Source organism: Mytilus trossulus, chromosome 1 (assembly GCF_036588685.1).
Source record: "Mytilus trossulus isolate FHL-02 chromosome 1, PNRI_Mtr1.1.1.hap1, whole genome shotgun sequence".
In the NCBI taxonomy this organism is placed as follows: domain Eukaryota; kingdom Metazoa; phylum Mollusca; class Bivalvia; order Mytilida; family Mytilidae; genus Mytilus; species Mytilus trossulus.
This window is the reverse complement of record NC_086373.1, coordinates 33,233,561-33,250,475: the sequence shown is the minus strand read 5'-3', so window position 1 is coordinate 33,250,475 and position 16,915 is coordinate 33,233,561. Positions and strand designations below refer to the sequence as shown.

The 16,915-nt window shown below is 31.1% G+C and overlaps 1 protein-coding gene across 2 annotated transcripts in view; it reads left to right on the top strand.

The window, feature by feature from the left end:
• Positions 1-1,235: 1,235 nt before the first annotated feature.
• Positions 1,236-16,915, top strand: part of LOC134722108 (collagen alpha-1(III) chain-like) — a 38,791-nt gene continuing 23,111 nt past the window's right edge. The window contains exons 1-16 of one of the 2 annotated variants that reach the window (XM_063585622.1): positions 1,236-1,455; positions 1,612-1,770; positions 2,097-2,156; positions 6,069-6,131; positions 7,017-7,158; positions 7,527-7,755; positions 8,660-8,830; positions 9,397-9,474; positions 10,081-10,110; positions 11,101-11,169; positions 12,365-12,463; positions 12,972-13,079; positions 13,567-13,620; positions 13,980-14,051; positions 14,190-14,249; positions 14,425-14,469. In XM_063585622.1, the coding sequence (XP_063441692.1) occupies positions 2,102-2,156; positions 6,069-6,131; positions 7,017-7,158; positions 7,527-7,755; positions 8,660-8,830; positions 9,397-9,474; positions 10,081-10,110; positions 11,101-11,169; positions 12,365-12,463; positions 12,972-13,079; positions 13,567-13,620; positions 13,980-14,051; positions 14,190-14,249; positions 14,425-14,469 (1,275 nt within the window). In that variant the 5' untranslated portion in view covers positions 1,236-1,455; positions 1,612-1,770; positions 2,097-2,101. Of the gene's footprint in view, positions 1,456-1,611; positions 1,771-2,096; positions 2,157-6,068; positions 6,132-7,016; positions 7,159-7,526; positions 7,756-8,659; positions 8,831-9,396; positions 9,475-10,080; positions 10,111-10,138; positions 10,204-11,086; positions 11,170-12,364; positions 12,464-12,971; positions 13,080-13,566; positions 13,621-13,979; positions 14,052-14,189; positions 14,250-14,424; positions 14,470-16,915 lie in introns of those variants that run through there. The other variant, XM_063585632.1, reaches the window with a different exon arrangement.

Genomic DNA, 16,915 nt, shown 5'->3' with positions numbered 1-16,915 from the left:
TTCTATTTCGTGCAAGACGTGATGGTATCACACCTATAGTTTTGGTGGGATTCATGTTGTTTATTCTTTAGATATAGGAAGATGTGGTGTGAGTGCCAATGAGACAACTCTCCATCCAAATAACAATTTAAAAATTAAACCATTATAGGTTAAAGTACGGCCTTCAACACGGAGCCTTGGCTCACACCGAACAACAAGCTATAAAGGGCCCCAAAATTACTAGTGTAAAACCATTCAAACGGGAAAACCAACGGTTAGTTTTCTTTGTTGTGTCATGTGTACTATTGTTTGTCTGTTTGTCTTTTTCATTTTAAGCATTTGCGTTGTCAGTTTATTTTCGATTTTTGAGTTTGACTCTCCCTTTGGTATCTTTCGTCCCTCTTTTACTTCCTATGCAACCCCGTGTAGACGACAACTTAAATCGGACTATTTTCAATGAGTACCCAGAAACGCTGTCGCGAAAGGTCACAATTGTACCCTTCAGAGTTGTTGCAAGGGTCTTTTCGTTCTAAAAATGTGAAAAATCTCTTCCACGTCGTAACGTAAAATATCTAAGTAAAACTAACAAGATGTGTCTTTGTTTGACGTATTTTTAATTTTCTCGGGGGCGTTGGTGGTCAGTAGATCAGATTTATTTTTGTAATTACTGTTATCTTTTTTGCGTATTATCTATGGAATAAAGATGTCTATTAAATTTCAAGCATATATTCATAAAAACATTATCTCTCACGAAGCTGTTTGAGAGATGTTTGCTTTAAGTGCATACTTAACTGCATATAAATAACGAGAGTTCTTCTGTATACATGACGGTTCTAGATCTGCGAGTATCGCTTCACTGATTCCTAATGTATGAATATTTTTTGTTGTAAATGTGCAAATTGCTTGTTTCAATAAAAAAAACCGAGAACATCGTAATTGTGTTGGGATAAGGAGGGTTAGGAAAATAAGTTTTTAGAGATAATAAGCGTTAATTAAGATGTATCTGAGGTTTATAGGAAGATGATACGAAGAGGTTTGTGCACATTTTGATGACAACGTAGACATAAGTGTATGTTTCAGTGCTTGTCAATTAAATAATCATTCATCAAACAGAAAATTTCCGGCTAGCTCTGCAGTCAACATGCTTAAGATGTTGACCTAACTAAAAGTATGTTTATGTTATTACGCTATTCTACGTATTTATACTGGAAAACACATCTAACGCAAAAATAAAACTGTCTGCAACTTCAAAAGAGTGTACAACTTTGGCTTGTAAACTTATTAGATTGATGGGTATTTTACCATACAATCCTTGTAACATTGTCTGCCGATATATATTAATACTAAACGGGGACATTATGTTACGATTAGTCAATGGATTTTAATAGAACGTAGCCAAAGCTTAAATTTCAAAGGTTGTCTGTGTCATCTGTAATATCTTCAACAAGGATCAATGTTTGAACTTCTCAATTTCGAGTAAGTCATCCATGCTGCTTCGAGTTACTTTTTTTCATAATTATTGAAGCTTGATTTTTCTTGACTTTGATTTAATATTGTCCAATCAGCGTACAAAGTTATGTTACCCATAGTTATAAATAGTACAATTAGAATTAAATGCTACCTCTTTTGCAGAATAGGTGACAAGGGTTTGTGACATGGAATTGTGAGCGTTGTGGATCTACTTGTGGAGAGATAGTTTGCTTGTGCTTAAAGTGGTATTATCAAACTTTGATTCATAGGATTAATTCACATGCTATTTTGAGGGGAAATCTTAAATATTCAAATAAAAAGGTAAGAAGAAACTAATTTACAATGTACACAAACAGAAGAAAAGAGACATTGTACCTATTCGGAATTCTCTAATATTGTTAAACTTATTTGATTAGCTCGATATTTCTCTTTTTAAGATCAGAGTTTGAACATTATCAATTTTATTTTATTTTATAGATTCTAATATTACTTTGATAGTTTTAAATTACGGGTTTCATTTATTAAAATTTTTTTTTTTTGTATTTTAAACACTTACTAATTATATGTTTGTAAACTGTAACTTTGAATTGGGAAATTGTTTGCGTGAGATCAAGTAGAAGTTAAAAGGGTTTTTATTTCACTTACAGACCAAATGGATACCCACCTGTGTAGGGGAAGTCACCTCCTGGTCCTAGTTCTTTGTATAGGTAAGTACAATTAGGTTGTCGTGTTCATTTCAATTAACTATAGCCAAAACCTTGCGTAGAAAAGCGGAAAATTTAACTTGAAGGATATCTATTTTATCCGATTGTTCGGTGTTTAGTTTTCTCAATGAGTTTGATTTTTCACACTTGTTGAAATATTTAACTGTTGAAACGAAAAACATAATAGTTAAAATGATATTATATTTGTTAAAACGTTTAGGTTGTCAATAGCTTTCAATTTTATAGTCCATTATATGGGAAATGACAGCTTGTTACTTCTCGTTAAATTGTATCGCTGTCACTTAATATGATTTGGTGTTGGAAACTTTACTTAAATATTTGTTACTTCTGATACCAGTCTAGACGCAGTGTTGAAATTAGTATTTTTATTCTTTCGGTTTATATTTCAAAAAGATATGATTTGTAACTTTGCATACAAGTTCAAACTTTTATATTTTGTTTTAATAACATTCGACATAGAAGTGATAACATTCATTAACAAGAAAAACACATGTTCTATGAATAAGATGGGTAGAACAGATTGAAATCTCAAGAGTTTTGTCTAGAGCATTGATAACATAGACGCACGCTGTCTAATATGATTGTTAGAATGATTTGATACGTTCGCTCCCAGTATGAACTTTCAATAGACATAGCCATTATGTTTATGAGAGTGAGAAGTGTGCCTACAATCGGCGCGGACAGCTGCAATTGTTTAAATTCTTTTCTATACTAAAGAGTGCAGAACTTTTTTTTTTCGCGTTTTTTGGTTTTCACTTCTTCTTGATTTTGTATCCCTATCTTAATCGGCGCGGACAGCTGCAATTGTTTAAATTCTTTACTATACTAAAGACTGCAGAATTGTTTTTTTGTTTTTCGCGGTTTTGGTTTGCACTACTTTTTGGTGATTGTGTATTTATTTATATGTTATAATTGATTAATGTTGTATTATCGTCTGAGAATCAGAAATATTATGAATACATTGTTGTTTTTTTATCCTGTTGGTTGTAACTTCTCGGTTCCATCAATTATAATGATACGGTGTAACACATTCAGTGTGTAAATACAGACATTATATCGAATAAAAATCTATATAAACAACTGGGAAGACATAACAATGTGGAATATGAAGATAATGAGGTGAACTTCGATAAAATGCAGCAAACCAACAACATGATAACGTATAGCAAATCAGACGATGTGTAGAACTTATAAATGCACAGATAATTTTCAAAAACAATTTGACAACATATGTACATTATATTTAGCACATGACTATATGAAAGCATTTGACTTTTAGCATCCATTTACTTTTTGGATATCTTTTCGTAATAAAAACTCTATATTATTACCGTTTTAATAATAAAAAAAAAATAGGTGAATAATGAAGTTTTGTATTAACGCGGTTTGATACTCTCAGAACAAAATTTGTCCCAAATTCACAAATTGCATTTAATAAAAAGAAACAAAGAGTTAATTGATTTTTAAAGTTAAACAATACTTTTCCACATTATTAGTCTTTCTAGGTTAATTTAGACTGACAAGCAATGTAACAATATAACCTTGTGACGACATTTCTATTCTTTATAATGAAACTTTTAGTGCTTAACTACTGAAAAGTATAAATTTACTGTCTTAAATTAATTTATTGGCTTTCATTGACGCTATTAAAGCTCATTGTCTTCATTCGAAAATACTAGAACGATTTATGATCAATAATCATGTGAAAGACAACGGGCCAAACGGATCACCTTACATCTCACCTATCTGTGAATATTATATTTACCATTGACACGTATTAGCAAGTTTTCCTATCCTTTAAATCAAAAGCATAGTATAAATAAAAAGCTGCTTCATGTGCAGCATTTGGTCCTCACCCCCCTATTTTTTTTTTTAATAAAACCCCAAAATCTCATGTTTTTCACGATTTGAATAATTTTTATCATTAATTGTCCAAGTTTTTGTTCACCTCGTTCCACTCCACACTTTAGTGGAACTACGCCCTCCTTTCAAAATTAAGGGTTCCGCCTCTCTGGATACTGTCAAAGCATTTCGATTAGAGAACATTAGGTCAGTGTATATTAATTCACGATAAATATTAAACAAAAACTGGAAGACCAAAATATTTTAGGTTTCCAGAAACAGTTTGAGAGCTCTTCCAATAAATTTTGTTATAATCTGCAAAATAAGACCAATAGTAAAAATGGTTCAGTTGGTTTTATTAAAAAAAATGACAAAAGTGCTAGTAATAATTGTGACTAAAATCGGACGACACCATCATTGACCCATATGCATATCAATACGTTGGGAAATGACTTTATTATGTACCTAAACTGACCGAGTGTCTCACATTTTATAATATTAACTCCCTCCCTAAATCAAATGGTCAGCCCATACCTCTTTTTTTTTTTTTTTTTTTAAGTTTCGAGTTGTATAAAAACCGATATGATAACCTTCGTGAATTAACTTAAGGTTTTATTCTAACAATATAGAAAAGGTCTGATTTACGATTTGACAAAACATGCAATTATTTCATATGCCTGGTAAATTATCAGTCACATGAATGGCATAGTATAAGAAATTTATGAGGTAATAGTTTATAAATTCTTGCGGACCTCCATCCTTGTCAATATTTACGCATTTTCAGCGTGTTATCGCCCGTTGAAAAGGGGATTAAAATGCCTAGGATCGATATCAGATAACAATGTAGTCGTGAGTAGTTTGATTTAGTGAGGAGAACGAATCCTCAATAGTTCAGTAGTAATTCATTTACTAAGATCTATGCAATTATAGTGCGCAGTTTTTTAGTCGTTCATCAAAAAAGTCAAAAACAGTTTTTCGCAAATCATTGTTACTAGTTTTGCTGATTTGACAATTTTATTTAATGGAGAACACACAAGTGCACTGATAAGATTTCTTTGAACCCTTTCCAAAATCAGTTTTATTTTGAAATACTGTCTGCGGTTAAGTAGTAAGATCATTATTATAACCACATAATAGTAGCAAATCTTTTATAGAGCTGTGCAATTACATAGTGATATGCAGCTGTTAAATTTATCGTAAATGTTTAAAACTTAAAAGAAATCAAATTCTTGTTTATAACTTTTATTCTAATTTATAGCATTAAAAAACTCCACTATTATTCAAGATTAAAGAATATCGTTGTGCAACGGAACAACCAAAACAGCGTTATTTTATTTTAATGCATGTGTTTAACTGCATGCCTTTTCAGCACGAGCTTTATCAGTCATCAAGCATCAACGAGCATGCTTTTCCATAAAAACCTTGAAAACTGATTAGTGAATATTATCACTTAAATATTTGAATTAGATTTTGTAAATTTTAGAATAAGATACGAACAGCAAAATCGTGGGTGCTTACGTGCAAATGTCTTCGTCTATGACTTATACACAAAACTAAAATGATTCTGAAAACGAATAATTATTGTTTATATTGCAATTATAATTGTGAAATTAAAAGAAAATAAATGCTGCATATTGTTTTCACATAAATAAACCTATGCTACACTGAGTAATAAAACTGATTCCAAGTTATCTCGATACACTTGTCCTTGAAGCATGAGAGCTCCTTATTCCCAAGATAGCGATTTTTCTGAAATAAGTGTGTTAATTGGTATAAAACAGAATATGGGTTTTATGCTGAGTAATACATTACAAGTCGAGACAACTGGAATTCCATATTGGTGATATGATGGTTCTGTGTTGTGAAAGTTTGATGTGCAAAAGTAACGATCTCCTTGCAAAAAGTCTGCATGCATGTTAATGTTATCAATGTATCTATCTATTCGATATTCAATATGCAAAATGATAAATGTTTGTATACATTTGTATATATGCCATATTAACCATTTTAGATAAATTTTGAGATATTGCATTGTTATATTATTTCATTTAGGTTTTATTTCGGTATCAGCAAGAACATGCCCTGACAACGTCGAAGGTGATGAAGATGCTCCTGGTAGGTATTATCTGGGATTTGTTTCTCTCAGTCATATGATTCTCAAACACATGCTGCTGTTGGTCTGTTTATGTCCTCCTCTCTTGACATTAAGCAATGAATAATTCAGTTTTCTCTATTTCTCTAATCTTTTACACAATAATTACCAGTTTTACACAACATTTAGTCATATATACTTTTGTCTTACTAAATAATAGTATTCGTCTCAGACTTCTTTAATTTTTTAGGCATTACCTTTTTAATTAACTTGATGTGTGCACATAAGTCAGTAGGTATTGCGAAAAGATATACATTACATAACTTTTCAATTCAAAGAACGCCAAACTTGTATTAATGACACAGCAAATAAAGATTGCGAATTGATTTTTTAACTTCAACATCATATTAACATTAAATTAGTATCTCATTTAATGTCAAAAATGCTTTTGAAGAAATCATGGTGTAATGTTTTGTATGTGAATTGCATGCTGCCTATCAAGGGCCCTTAATTAGAGCAATAGATAATCTTGTTTTTCTTACTTTATGACTAAGTTTTGTGCGAGTCATACTTCTGTCTATATATATAGCTAGTTTCGTTATTTCCTTTTCTGTTTTCACAAATGAATTGGTTGCATAACTAAGTCACTTTACAAAAAAATAAGTTGCAAATAAAATTACGTTTAGGCTAAATATAAAGTATAAAATGTACAAAATATGTTGCATATAGTTTGTACATTTGTACGTTGCTTCATTTTCTTGGCTCATTTGAGATAACCTTCTTTTCGTGTTTTACATTGAATGTATTTAAAACTACTGCTATGCTTACAGCATGGTACCAAATCTGACTTTTTGTTTTAAGTAAAACAAATTCCCATAGAAGCTCTAATAACATAACTTTTCTTTTAGCGTACGATTTCATTTCTGCTTTAAACTTTGATGACCATAGTTCAAAACGAGGTATCCGAGAAGAAAGAGGGTCTTCACCTCGACAAAAAGCCTACAGGATATCACGTCGTACCGATGCCGATCTTCTGACCGTTTCTACGAGGTATGTTATGATAGTAGCATTTGTTGCATTTAGATAATTTAAAAAAAGTTATGTCGAGCCATTCACAATGGTAATTTTAAGCTTTTGTTACTTATCGAAATACTGAAGATGACTGCCACACTTGAACATAGTTTAACATTGAACACTATGACCGAGATTTGGCCAGAAATAACTCTTGAGACAATTTAGTGGTGCAGAACGTATAAACTCTGTTTCAGAAAACACTGTCAAATATTTCAATGCAAAAAAACAATTACTTATCCACACTGATATGCGTCCACACTTGTTGCATTTAGATAATAAAAGGGGAATTGTGAAGACTTCTATTGTTGCTTAAATAATTTATCAGTTACTTTATCATATTTCAGTGATGTTTTTCCTGATGGATTCCCAACGCAATTTTCTTTTATCTCGACTTATAAAATGGCGAGTAAAACTCGAAGTGAAACTTGGGACCTTGTTGACGTTCAGGATAACAGAGGCGAAACTCAATTTGCTGTTCGTTTATATGGAAAAGGGAGAGAAATTCAAGTGATTTATTTAAACAACTATGGAAAGATTTCCATTGCCAAATTCAACAAGAAGGATGTTAGAAACGTAAGTATACACAATTTGAATAAGATGTTGACAGATTACTAAAAACGCAGAAGTGTAAATGATTGCATAGAGATTAACATGCTGTTTTATAGATACAAATTATGCAATATTCCTACTACCAACATTATAATGTATTTTCTATTTCGCAATCTTCACTTAGAAAAGATATAAACAGGCCATAACCATAACAGAATGCAGATTATGCTTCGGTACGATAAATTTGTTACACAGTATGCAAGTGACGTAATACGATTTATACGTTGACAATAAAATCCTGTACCAAGTCAGGGATATGACGGTTGTTATCCAATTGTTTGATGTGTTTGCGCTTTTGATTTTGCCATTTGATCAGGGACTTTCCGTTTTAATTTTTCCTCGAAGTTCAGTATTTTTGTGATCTTACTTTTTTTCCATATGGTTTGCTCACAAAGAGATGTTTTATAAAGACACATATTATGCAAGCTTCTTACTTCCAGCATTAGAATAAACAAATTACATAAACTATAGATGAGAACATTGTACATAGATTTAGCAGAATAAACAATCTTTTATAACTGTATATACAAGACTTTGAAGATTGTAATTTGTTTTTGAATCTGTTAAGCAAACTGTTTAACCCTGCCGCAATTTAGCGCCTCTCCAAAGTCTTTGGCCTTTGTTAGTCTTGTATGTTTTTTTTTTGTGTTCATTTATAAATCTTTCGTAGTTTAAAAGTATGAAGTTTATTTTCGCTGGAGCCCGCCCCCGGGTATGGGATTGTCTCGCTGTGTTGAAGACCCATTGGTTGCCTTTATCTGTTTTCGGTTCTTTGGTCAGGTTGTTGTCCGTTTGACACATTCTCCGTTTCTATTCTCAATTAGGTTTGATTTGTAAAACGAGTACATCATTTTAATTTTAATTGCAGGCTTTCCAGAAAAAGTGGCACAAACTGATCATTGGTTTCACAGAGAAGAAAATAACATTAGTCCTTGATTGTGAGCATACATTTGTTTTTGCTACAGACAGTACAATGGGAAGCATAGATAACACAGGAAATATAGTCATCGGACAAGCACAGAAATCAAGAACTGTTATGGTAAGGATATTATGATAAACTTTTTTATGACAGGGAAGGGCCAATCCGTACACACAAATTGGAGAACAGACACATACTGGCCAAAAGCAAGACGAGTTGATAAATAGGCGACAAAACATTACATATAAAACAGATAATAAAAACTAAAATGCGACAGAATGACAATTAAAGCTCTTTCTGTTTCATTTGGAACACAATCATACAGCTCATGATTAGTTCAAAATCCAGTGAAAAGTTGAATTCAGTGATAACTTTTATAAAGAAAGAAAAAAAAACAGGGAATGGAGGTAAGTTGGGTAGGTCCACTATCTGTGAAGAGACGAATAAACTTATTTTAGTCTTGGCATGTTACTGGAGAGAAAAAATACATATATACCGACCATCATGATTTACTTTGAACACAATTTTCTAAGTTAGATTTTCTATGCTATATATACTTTTGAGTTCCGTATGTTTATACAGTTTCATGTAAATTAAATAGTTTTCAATGATTATGTACATTATAGTAGACTACTAGTGTAGGCTCAAGCTGACAAACATGTTACAATATTTATTTTTTTATTTAGTTTGATTTACAATGGATGGTAATGCACTGTGACTATTCTAAACCATCCAGAGCCTCGTGTGATGAACTTAATCCAGTGGTAAGATTGAACAGTAATGAGGAAAACTATTTTCTATTTTGAATTTCTATATTCAAATTGCTTTTTTTAAATTTTAGAGATTCTTGTTCAAATGATTACTTAGTTATTGTTCTCACTTTTACTTATATCAGTAAAGATGTAAGTGTTAGTGATTCAATGTGCTTGTTGTGTAGGTTCTTCTTAGATTTAAGTGTTCTGTTTATTTGCCATGATAAATTATGGTTGGTTGTAATTTTTAAGTGACTATAAATTTGAAAGACAGTTGTAAGTGAATGTGAAAGTTTTTTTTTATCCTATGACAGTTGTTTCACAATTGTATTTGTCTTTATTTATGGCATATAATTTAGATGTTCCAATTTTTAAATCTCGTTGAAATTGAGAATGTTTGATATTAGCTGCGGAACCGTAGACTTAGGTCCTTATGATATTTATGACAATTTGCGGACTACGATCCGCAGCTAGTTTGATATTGCTTATATGAGATGATAAACATGTATAGACTATTACTAGTAATCGTTTATTGATATATAAGTTCCAGTACCTGTTTTTTTTTTTAATTTTGTGATTATATTGTAATGTAAAAATGTATTATATTTATTCCTGTAGAACTTTTGGGATGGATATCAGGCAGATAAGGTACAGTAATGATGCACTAATATTTATTTTGTCTTTTTCTATAATGCACCGGAAACTACCACTGCAAAGCCAAGCTATCCAAGCTACTGGCAGGTACCACACCAAATAAACAGGAGTAGTCAATCTGTTAATTAGTAAACCTAAATCATAATTGATTTGATTCTTATAATATTTTTTATTCAAATTTTTTTTTTATTATTTTTTTTTATTTAATTTTTTTTATTTAATTTTTTTTTTTAATTTTTTTTTTTTAATATTATTTTGAAATACAGTTTTTTAAAGGCCAACTACTCTTGTTCATTTTGTGTTCCATATAGCTTTTCATTCTTACAAATATAGCTACTCACAAAAATAAAAAAACAATACATTTAGCAACTAAGTTCAGTATCCAATGTTAATTGATGACATTGACGTTTAAAGATATGATCTGAAATTTTTTCGAGGGTCTGGATGGTAGAATTACTGTATTCTGAATAGATTTAGGGCATTTTACTTAATCTTTAGTAAATAACGATTCTATTGACAATAGAAAATAATCACTGTTGATATTTCATGTAATTTGGAGATTTTTTGTTAATCTGTACATCGCTCAATTCTGTAATCAGTATATGGTATTACTTTATTCTTTATAACGCTTATTCTCTATTCTCTTTTTTTGCCATCATTTTTTATTCTGTAAAAATCATCCAGATCCCCTATAATTCTTTATTTTAAGATTTCATTGAATTGGATAAATCCAAAATATATTTATAAAAAACAAAAAAAATGGTTCCAATATAATCACCATATACAATAACAATTCTCATATATGTCTTTGTGAAACTTAAAATGTGTATATAAAGCTTTTCTTCATGTAATCGGATTAGATGTGTGATTCACTATACTAACTACACGGCGGCTAGATTTACTCACGATGGTGACGGTACTAGCAACTAACCCACTTTAACACTATGCTGTATTTCTTTTTAACATCCAGTTCCTTTTATCCAGAGAGGGGATACAGATCCAGGATGTGACACAGTTTGCCCTGAAGGTCCACCAGGCAAAAGCGGAATGGATGTAAGTTTGCAATCATTTTCAGTATAGAACATTCTTAATTGCTTAAGACAAGTTCTGTTCAACCAGGCCTTTTGAGCCTTTGGTGTCTTTTTGTTTTTGATTATGCGATATTTATAGATTATCGGTGATCATCTCAACGAGATTGATTTTCTCGCTTGAGCTGGTACAGCGAAAGTGAGAAAAGCAATCGAGTTGAGATGACCAATGATAATCTGTTTATCGCTATTTTACCTATGACGACGTTGTCAATTTCATGTCAATTTCGTTAGCAACGCCACGTGGCCTCCTTAGTTTCTAGCGATAATTTTTCCATCTCAAGCGAGAAGCATGATATAAAAATAATCATAAAAAAAGATCAAAGGAAAAATGCACAAAATAGCGATAATAAACATTATCACCGGAAATACAAACTATTTACAATATAATGAAATTTCATGCGATTGTCATACATGAGAGGTTTAGTTAGCTACCAAACCAGGCTTAATCCATCATTTTCTTCATGCGTCATCAGGAAATACCTGTACCAAGTCAGGAATATGACACTTTTTCCATACGTTTGATATGTTTCAGCTTTTGATTTTGCAATTTGATAAATGACTTACAGTTTAAAATTTCCTAGGAGTATTTTGTTATCTTTCTATTTATTCTTCCAGAAAGGGTGATTGATAAGACTCGTTTATGTCTAGTATTTAGGAAAATATAAATCAGTATTTTTGTCTACAGACAAAATGCTTTGAAGGGAAACTACTAAAATGGTCTCGTTATCATATGTGTTTGGAAACCATACAAATGTATAGAAACGATGAGAAAATGCAACATTTTTTATTGATTTTGATGACTGCCATTTTAATTGTATTTAACAACAGATAAAAACCTGAACTCACTCCTGGTATTGATGGCATTCGTTTTGTGCAATCTTTAGTTTTATTATATATGTCATGTTTTGACTTGCAGGTTTTTTGCATGTATTTTTTCTAGTTTATCTTCGGCAATGTCAGTTCGTTTATGACTAATATGTGTTCCAAACCCTCGGGTATCCCCAGATTCTTTTATTTTTTTTATCATGTACCAAATGTTTAAGTGGAATAATAAAGTCTTTTTTGCGACCATTCAAATGAATATCACTTAAAATTAAATGCATTTTATGATTATTTTAATCTTTATAAGCCTAATTCAAAAATCTGTAAATTTGTAGGGACTTCAAGGAACAAGAGGCCACCCAGGTATCCAAGGTTTGCCAGGAGATGCAGGCCTTGATGGACAACGAGGACCCCGTGGACAGGATGGCTCAGATGTATGTAAACGGAATACTCAACTGTTATAACCTAATAATCATATTTTTCTCATTAAAAAGATCATCATGATATAGGTTTCCATACTAAATATGAGGATCTGCTCTGGGTTTACAGAATAGGAAATAATGGGTTAATACCGCAGAAAAATGGGTAAAAAAAAGAATTTGCAAAAGAAGCAAAAAGAAAATGAAGACAGAAAAATAACAGGGGGATGTTAAAATATCAATAATAGAGAAAAAGGGTCAAATTGTTAAAAATATATATAGGGAAAACGATTATAAAGAATAAAGACCATCTTCCAGACACTTCCATATCAAATGGAAAATTTTAGAAGTTGGCAATGTTACAAGGTTCAAATGTATGAATTTACAAAATAAATGGATATTGTGAAAATTTAGAGATTTCACACATTTTCCAAAAAATAGCGTACTGATGTTCAAATGTTAGTTTGCATTCATTATTTAAAAATTTGGAAACTCAAATTAAGATGAACTATTTAAATATTAGGGAAAGCCAGGAGCACAGGGACTCCCAGGTATTGATGGTCTAAAAGGAGCACAAGGCGAACCTGGAAAAGATGGCTTAGCTGGAAAGAATGGAATATCGGGTGCAGATGTAAGTGGATTAGTATTTATTATGACTTATTATATATATGTATACTTAATTATTTACCATTATATTCTTCCTTATGCCACTATATAGCTAAAACATAATTTTTTACTCTACATATTTTTTCAATACGTATAAATCTTGGTTTGGTAGGCATCAAAGAAGTTATCATAGCAGACTCATTCTATTTTCACTAATACTTAAAACTAATCTTGGTTGCTACTAACATTTTCTTCCAACAACAATCATCTAGGCTTATCTAGCTATAAAACCAGGGTTAATCCACCATTTTCTACGTAGGAAATGGCTGTACCAAGTCGGAAATATGACAGTTCAATCCATTCGTTTGATGTGTTTAAGCTTTTAATTTTGTCATTTTGTCATTTTCATTGACTTTATGTTATGAATGTTCCTTTAGGTTCGGTATTTTTGTTATTTTTCTAGACATTTTATGTAAATACCAAGCCTTCATAACATTACTATTCTATTGTAGGGAATGGATGGCAGAACAGGACCAGCCGGACCTAAAGGAGTTACAGGCGAACGGGTAATAACATCTTTTCCATCTTAACTAACTTTGAGTTGTCTGATGTATTGTTATCACAGCACATAACGAATAACACTCAACTCATCTTCGACTTGAAATAATTGTTCACACATTGTGAATGAAGCTTAATCTTGTTAAATATTTCCAAGCGCAAATAGCTAAAATGGGCATCGATTGTCGGAAATCATTTCTGTTTACAAAATGTTTATTTCATTGATTGATGCTTTTAAAACAATTGAGGTGATTAGGGACTTTCCGTTTTGAATTTTCCTCGGAGTTCAGTATTTTTTTTTATTTTACTTTTTACAACAGTTTTAATCATAAGTGTTTATCTTATGTCCAGAGTTTTTTCTTTGTAGGGACCACATGGATTGGCAGGAGCAAATGGTATTCCAGGAAAACCTGGAAAACAAGGTCAACCAGGAAAAAGTGTAAGTTGATATTATTATGGCATGTATTGATGATTTAATTCAATTTTCACTTTGAATATTTGAGAAAACAATTAATGAATACACGACATAGTTAAAATCAATTATCAAAGTATATCAATGTTTATATTATATTTTTAGATTACTGGACCACAAGGACCTCAGGGGCCCGCTGGTAATACTGGAGCTACTGGCCTAGATGTATGTATTTTTTGTCTACAATTTTCAACTTTGAATAATGAAATATACAAGATATATTATAAAATGACAATTTAAAAATTAAAAATGCCACAGACTTTCGAGTGTTATGACCATTTCAATATAATCCTTAGCTAGTTTGCTTTTCATTTGAAAATATATTGTTTTCTTTTGACAGGGCTTACCCGGTTTAACTGGTATGAAAGGTGACCAAGGCGAAAAGGTAACGATTTAGTTGAAACAGTATAAACATTTTTGTCTAGAGCACAGTGGAAGGTGGGAAGTCCTTATCTGACAATTTAAGATCCACCCATGTATCAACTTTTACACATTATCAAAGGATAATTTTATATTGAAATAGGAACAAGAAAAGATATGGAGTATATGGCTGTCAATTTCATCTAATGTATTGCCTTTTACATAACTTTGTTCATTTCAAATACCTATTAATCATCGGGGGAACTCTTTAGTGCAAGGATAGTTTGATAAATTTACAGATTTGTGCAATATCAAATTCAATAGTGTGAAATCCACACTTTAAGCTTGAGATATGTTAAGTTTTCATACAATTAACACACCTGTAACGTTGTATTCTATCTTATCAACCTAATCATTTATCATGTTCTGTGCCAAAGTTGTGCTCACTGAAAGTTTGACAATTGAGTGTTGATAACGATCGCGTGTTTAACGCTTGTTAATACTTTGTATGGATCTTCAGCTTGTCAACGGATGTTATAATTACACAGACCCGTTCCTGTTTTCTGAACTTTATTTGATACTTTGTGCAATTTCTTAACAGATGTGCATACACCAATCTGTTTTAGAAAATGAAATAATTTGTTAATGATCTTTATTTATTATGAAAGACATTTAAAAAGTTTTTTTAACACCTGGCTGGTACGTTTGAAGTTTATATTAAATTTGATAATTTCAATTCATTAGTATATTTTCTGTGTCAAAAATATAACCAGGACCTCCAACTTAGCAGATATATGTAAAAGATTTTTTATGTGAATTAAATAATTACCCACCAGTACATTCATGGTACGATCAGATTTGTTTTAGGTCATGCTAATTACTAAACTTTACAATTAATTTCAGACATAATTTATTTGAAGTTTTGTTCATTTCTGACATACCATAGCAAATTATGTATATTGATAACATTTTTTTAGTAGCAATCATTTTATCAATATAGTTTTTGCAGATTTGCTGGTATAAATCTTTAACACTCATAACAAAGAATTGTTAGCCAGTTAACTATACAGTTCTATGCGTCGAGATGAACCGATAGATAATTTTAGCCTGTCAAAATATTGTATATAAAACACGTATATGGTTTAGTGATTATCAAATAACATCACCAGACATAATAATCAAATATAAATATGGTTGATTGGTTCTGTCAGCGAGTTGATTCTTTGATCGCACTCTGGTGATTGCATTGAAAACTATATAATGCAGCACGCAAATGCATTTAACAGCAAAGTTTGGTATTTGATTACATTATTGTATCGTGAAGTCACCAACGATTAAAAATAAAAAATGTAAGTTGTCAAAATTTTAAAAGACTTGCACTTTAATCTTCAAAACCAATGTTCTTTTTTCGCTTTTAAAACAAAGGATGACTAATACTAAATTGAGTCTTTTATCAAAATTCCACAGCCAAGGGTATGAAATAACCTTACAGTTTCACAAGATCCAAATCAGTAATAAAATATATGAATAAGTGTTTAAACTCGTGTTTATATTCCATTAAACCATCAAGTTTACTATACATTCGTGTTGCACACCGATTTTATCTATAAAAGACTAATTTGTAAAACGATAACGTTTCCAATTAAGAGAAAGTGATTGCTATCGATATATTGATTGTAAATCGAACATCACATAGTGTTACAATCTAAGAGGTTAAGTATTTTGGAATTGAAATAAAACATTAAACCTGAAGCTATTTCAAAAATACTAATTGACAAATAATATTGCTGATCAGAATCACATGACATTTACCATTTTACGTTCCTGATAATGAGAAAGTAAGGACATTTTATTTCATTTTCACATATCTATTTCTTTTTCTTTTCACCTTCATTGTAATTGATGAATTTTGGAAACTCATACTACAGGCTTGATTGTCGATGGGGACACCATACCTGTATTTTTTTGTACCAATTTTCTGCTATTGAATTTCTTTTCGTAATATCACCCATTCATTTTTTTTGTAGTTTCATGTCTAATTATATATACCATTTATAGATGTCTTTGAATTTCAACATTAACAACGGAATACAATGTTTATTTAAATAGGATTCACACCTTGCAGAGTCGTGGAATGAGAGAAAAAAAATCATCTCTCTTTTCAGACCAACTTAAAAAGACTTTAAAACCATAAAATAAACTATTGCCAAGTATTAAGTTTAAACCAAAGACTTATGTTATTGATCAACATCTTCAAGTTGGTTGATTGTCTAAATGATAAATCTGTACTCTTTTGATATCTGTTTTCAATTAGTCTCTTCTAAGTCTACATATTTTTTAAGCAAACACGACATGGTTAATAAAGCATAGTTTTTTATAATATGAATCAGCGTCTTCAAAACGTAGGTTGTTGATTGTCCAAATAATAAATGTGTGCTCTTGATTTTTTTTCAAATTGTCACTTATAATTA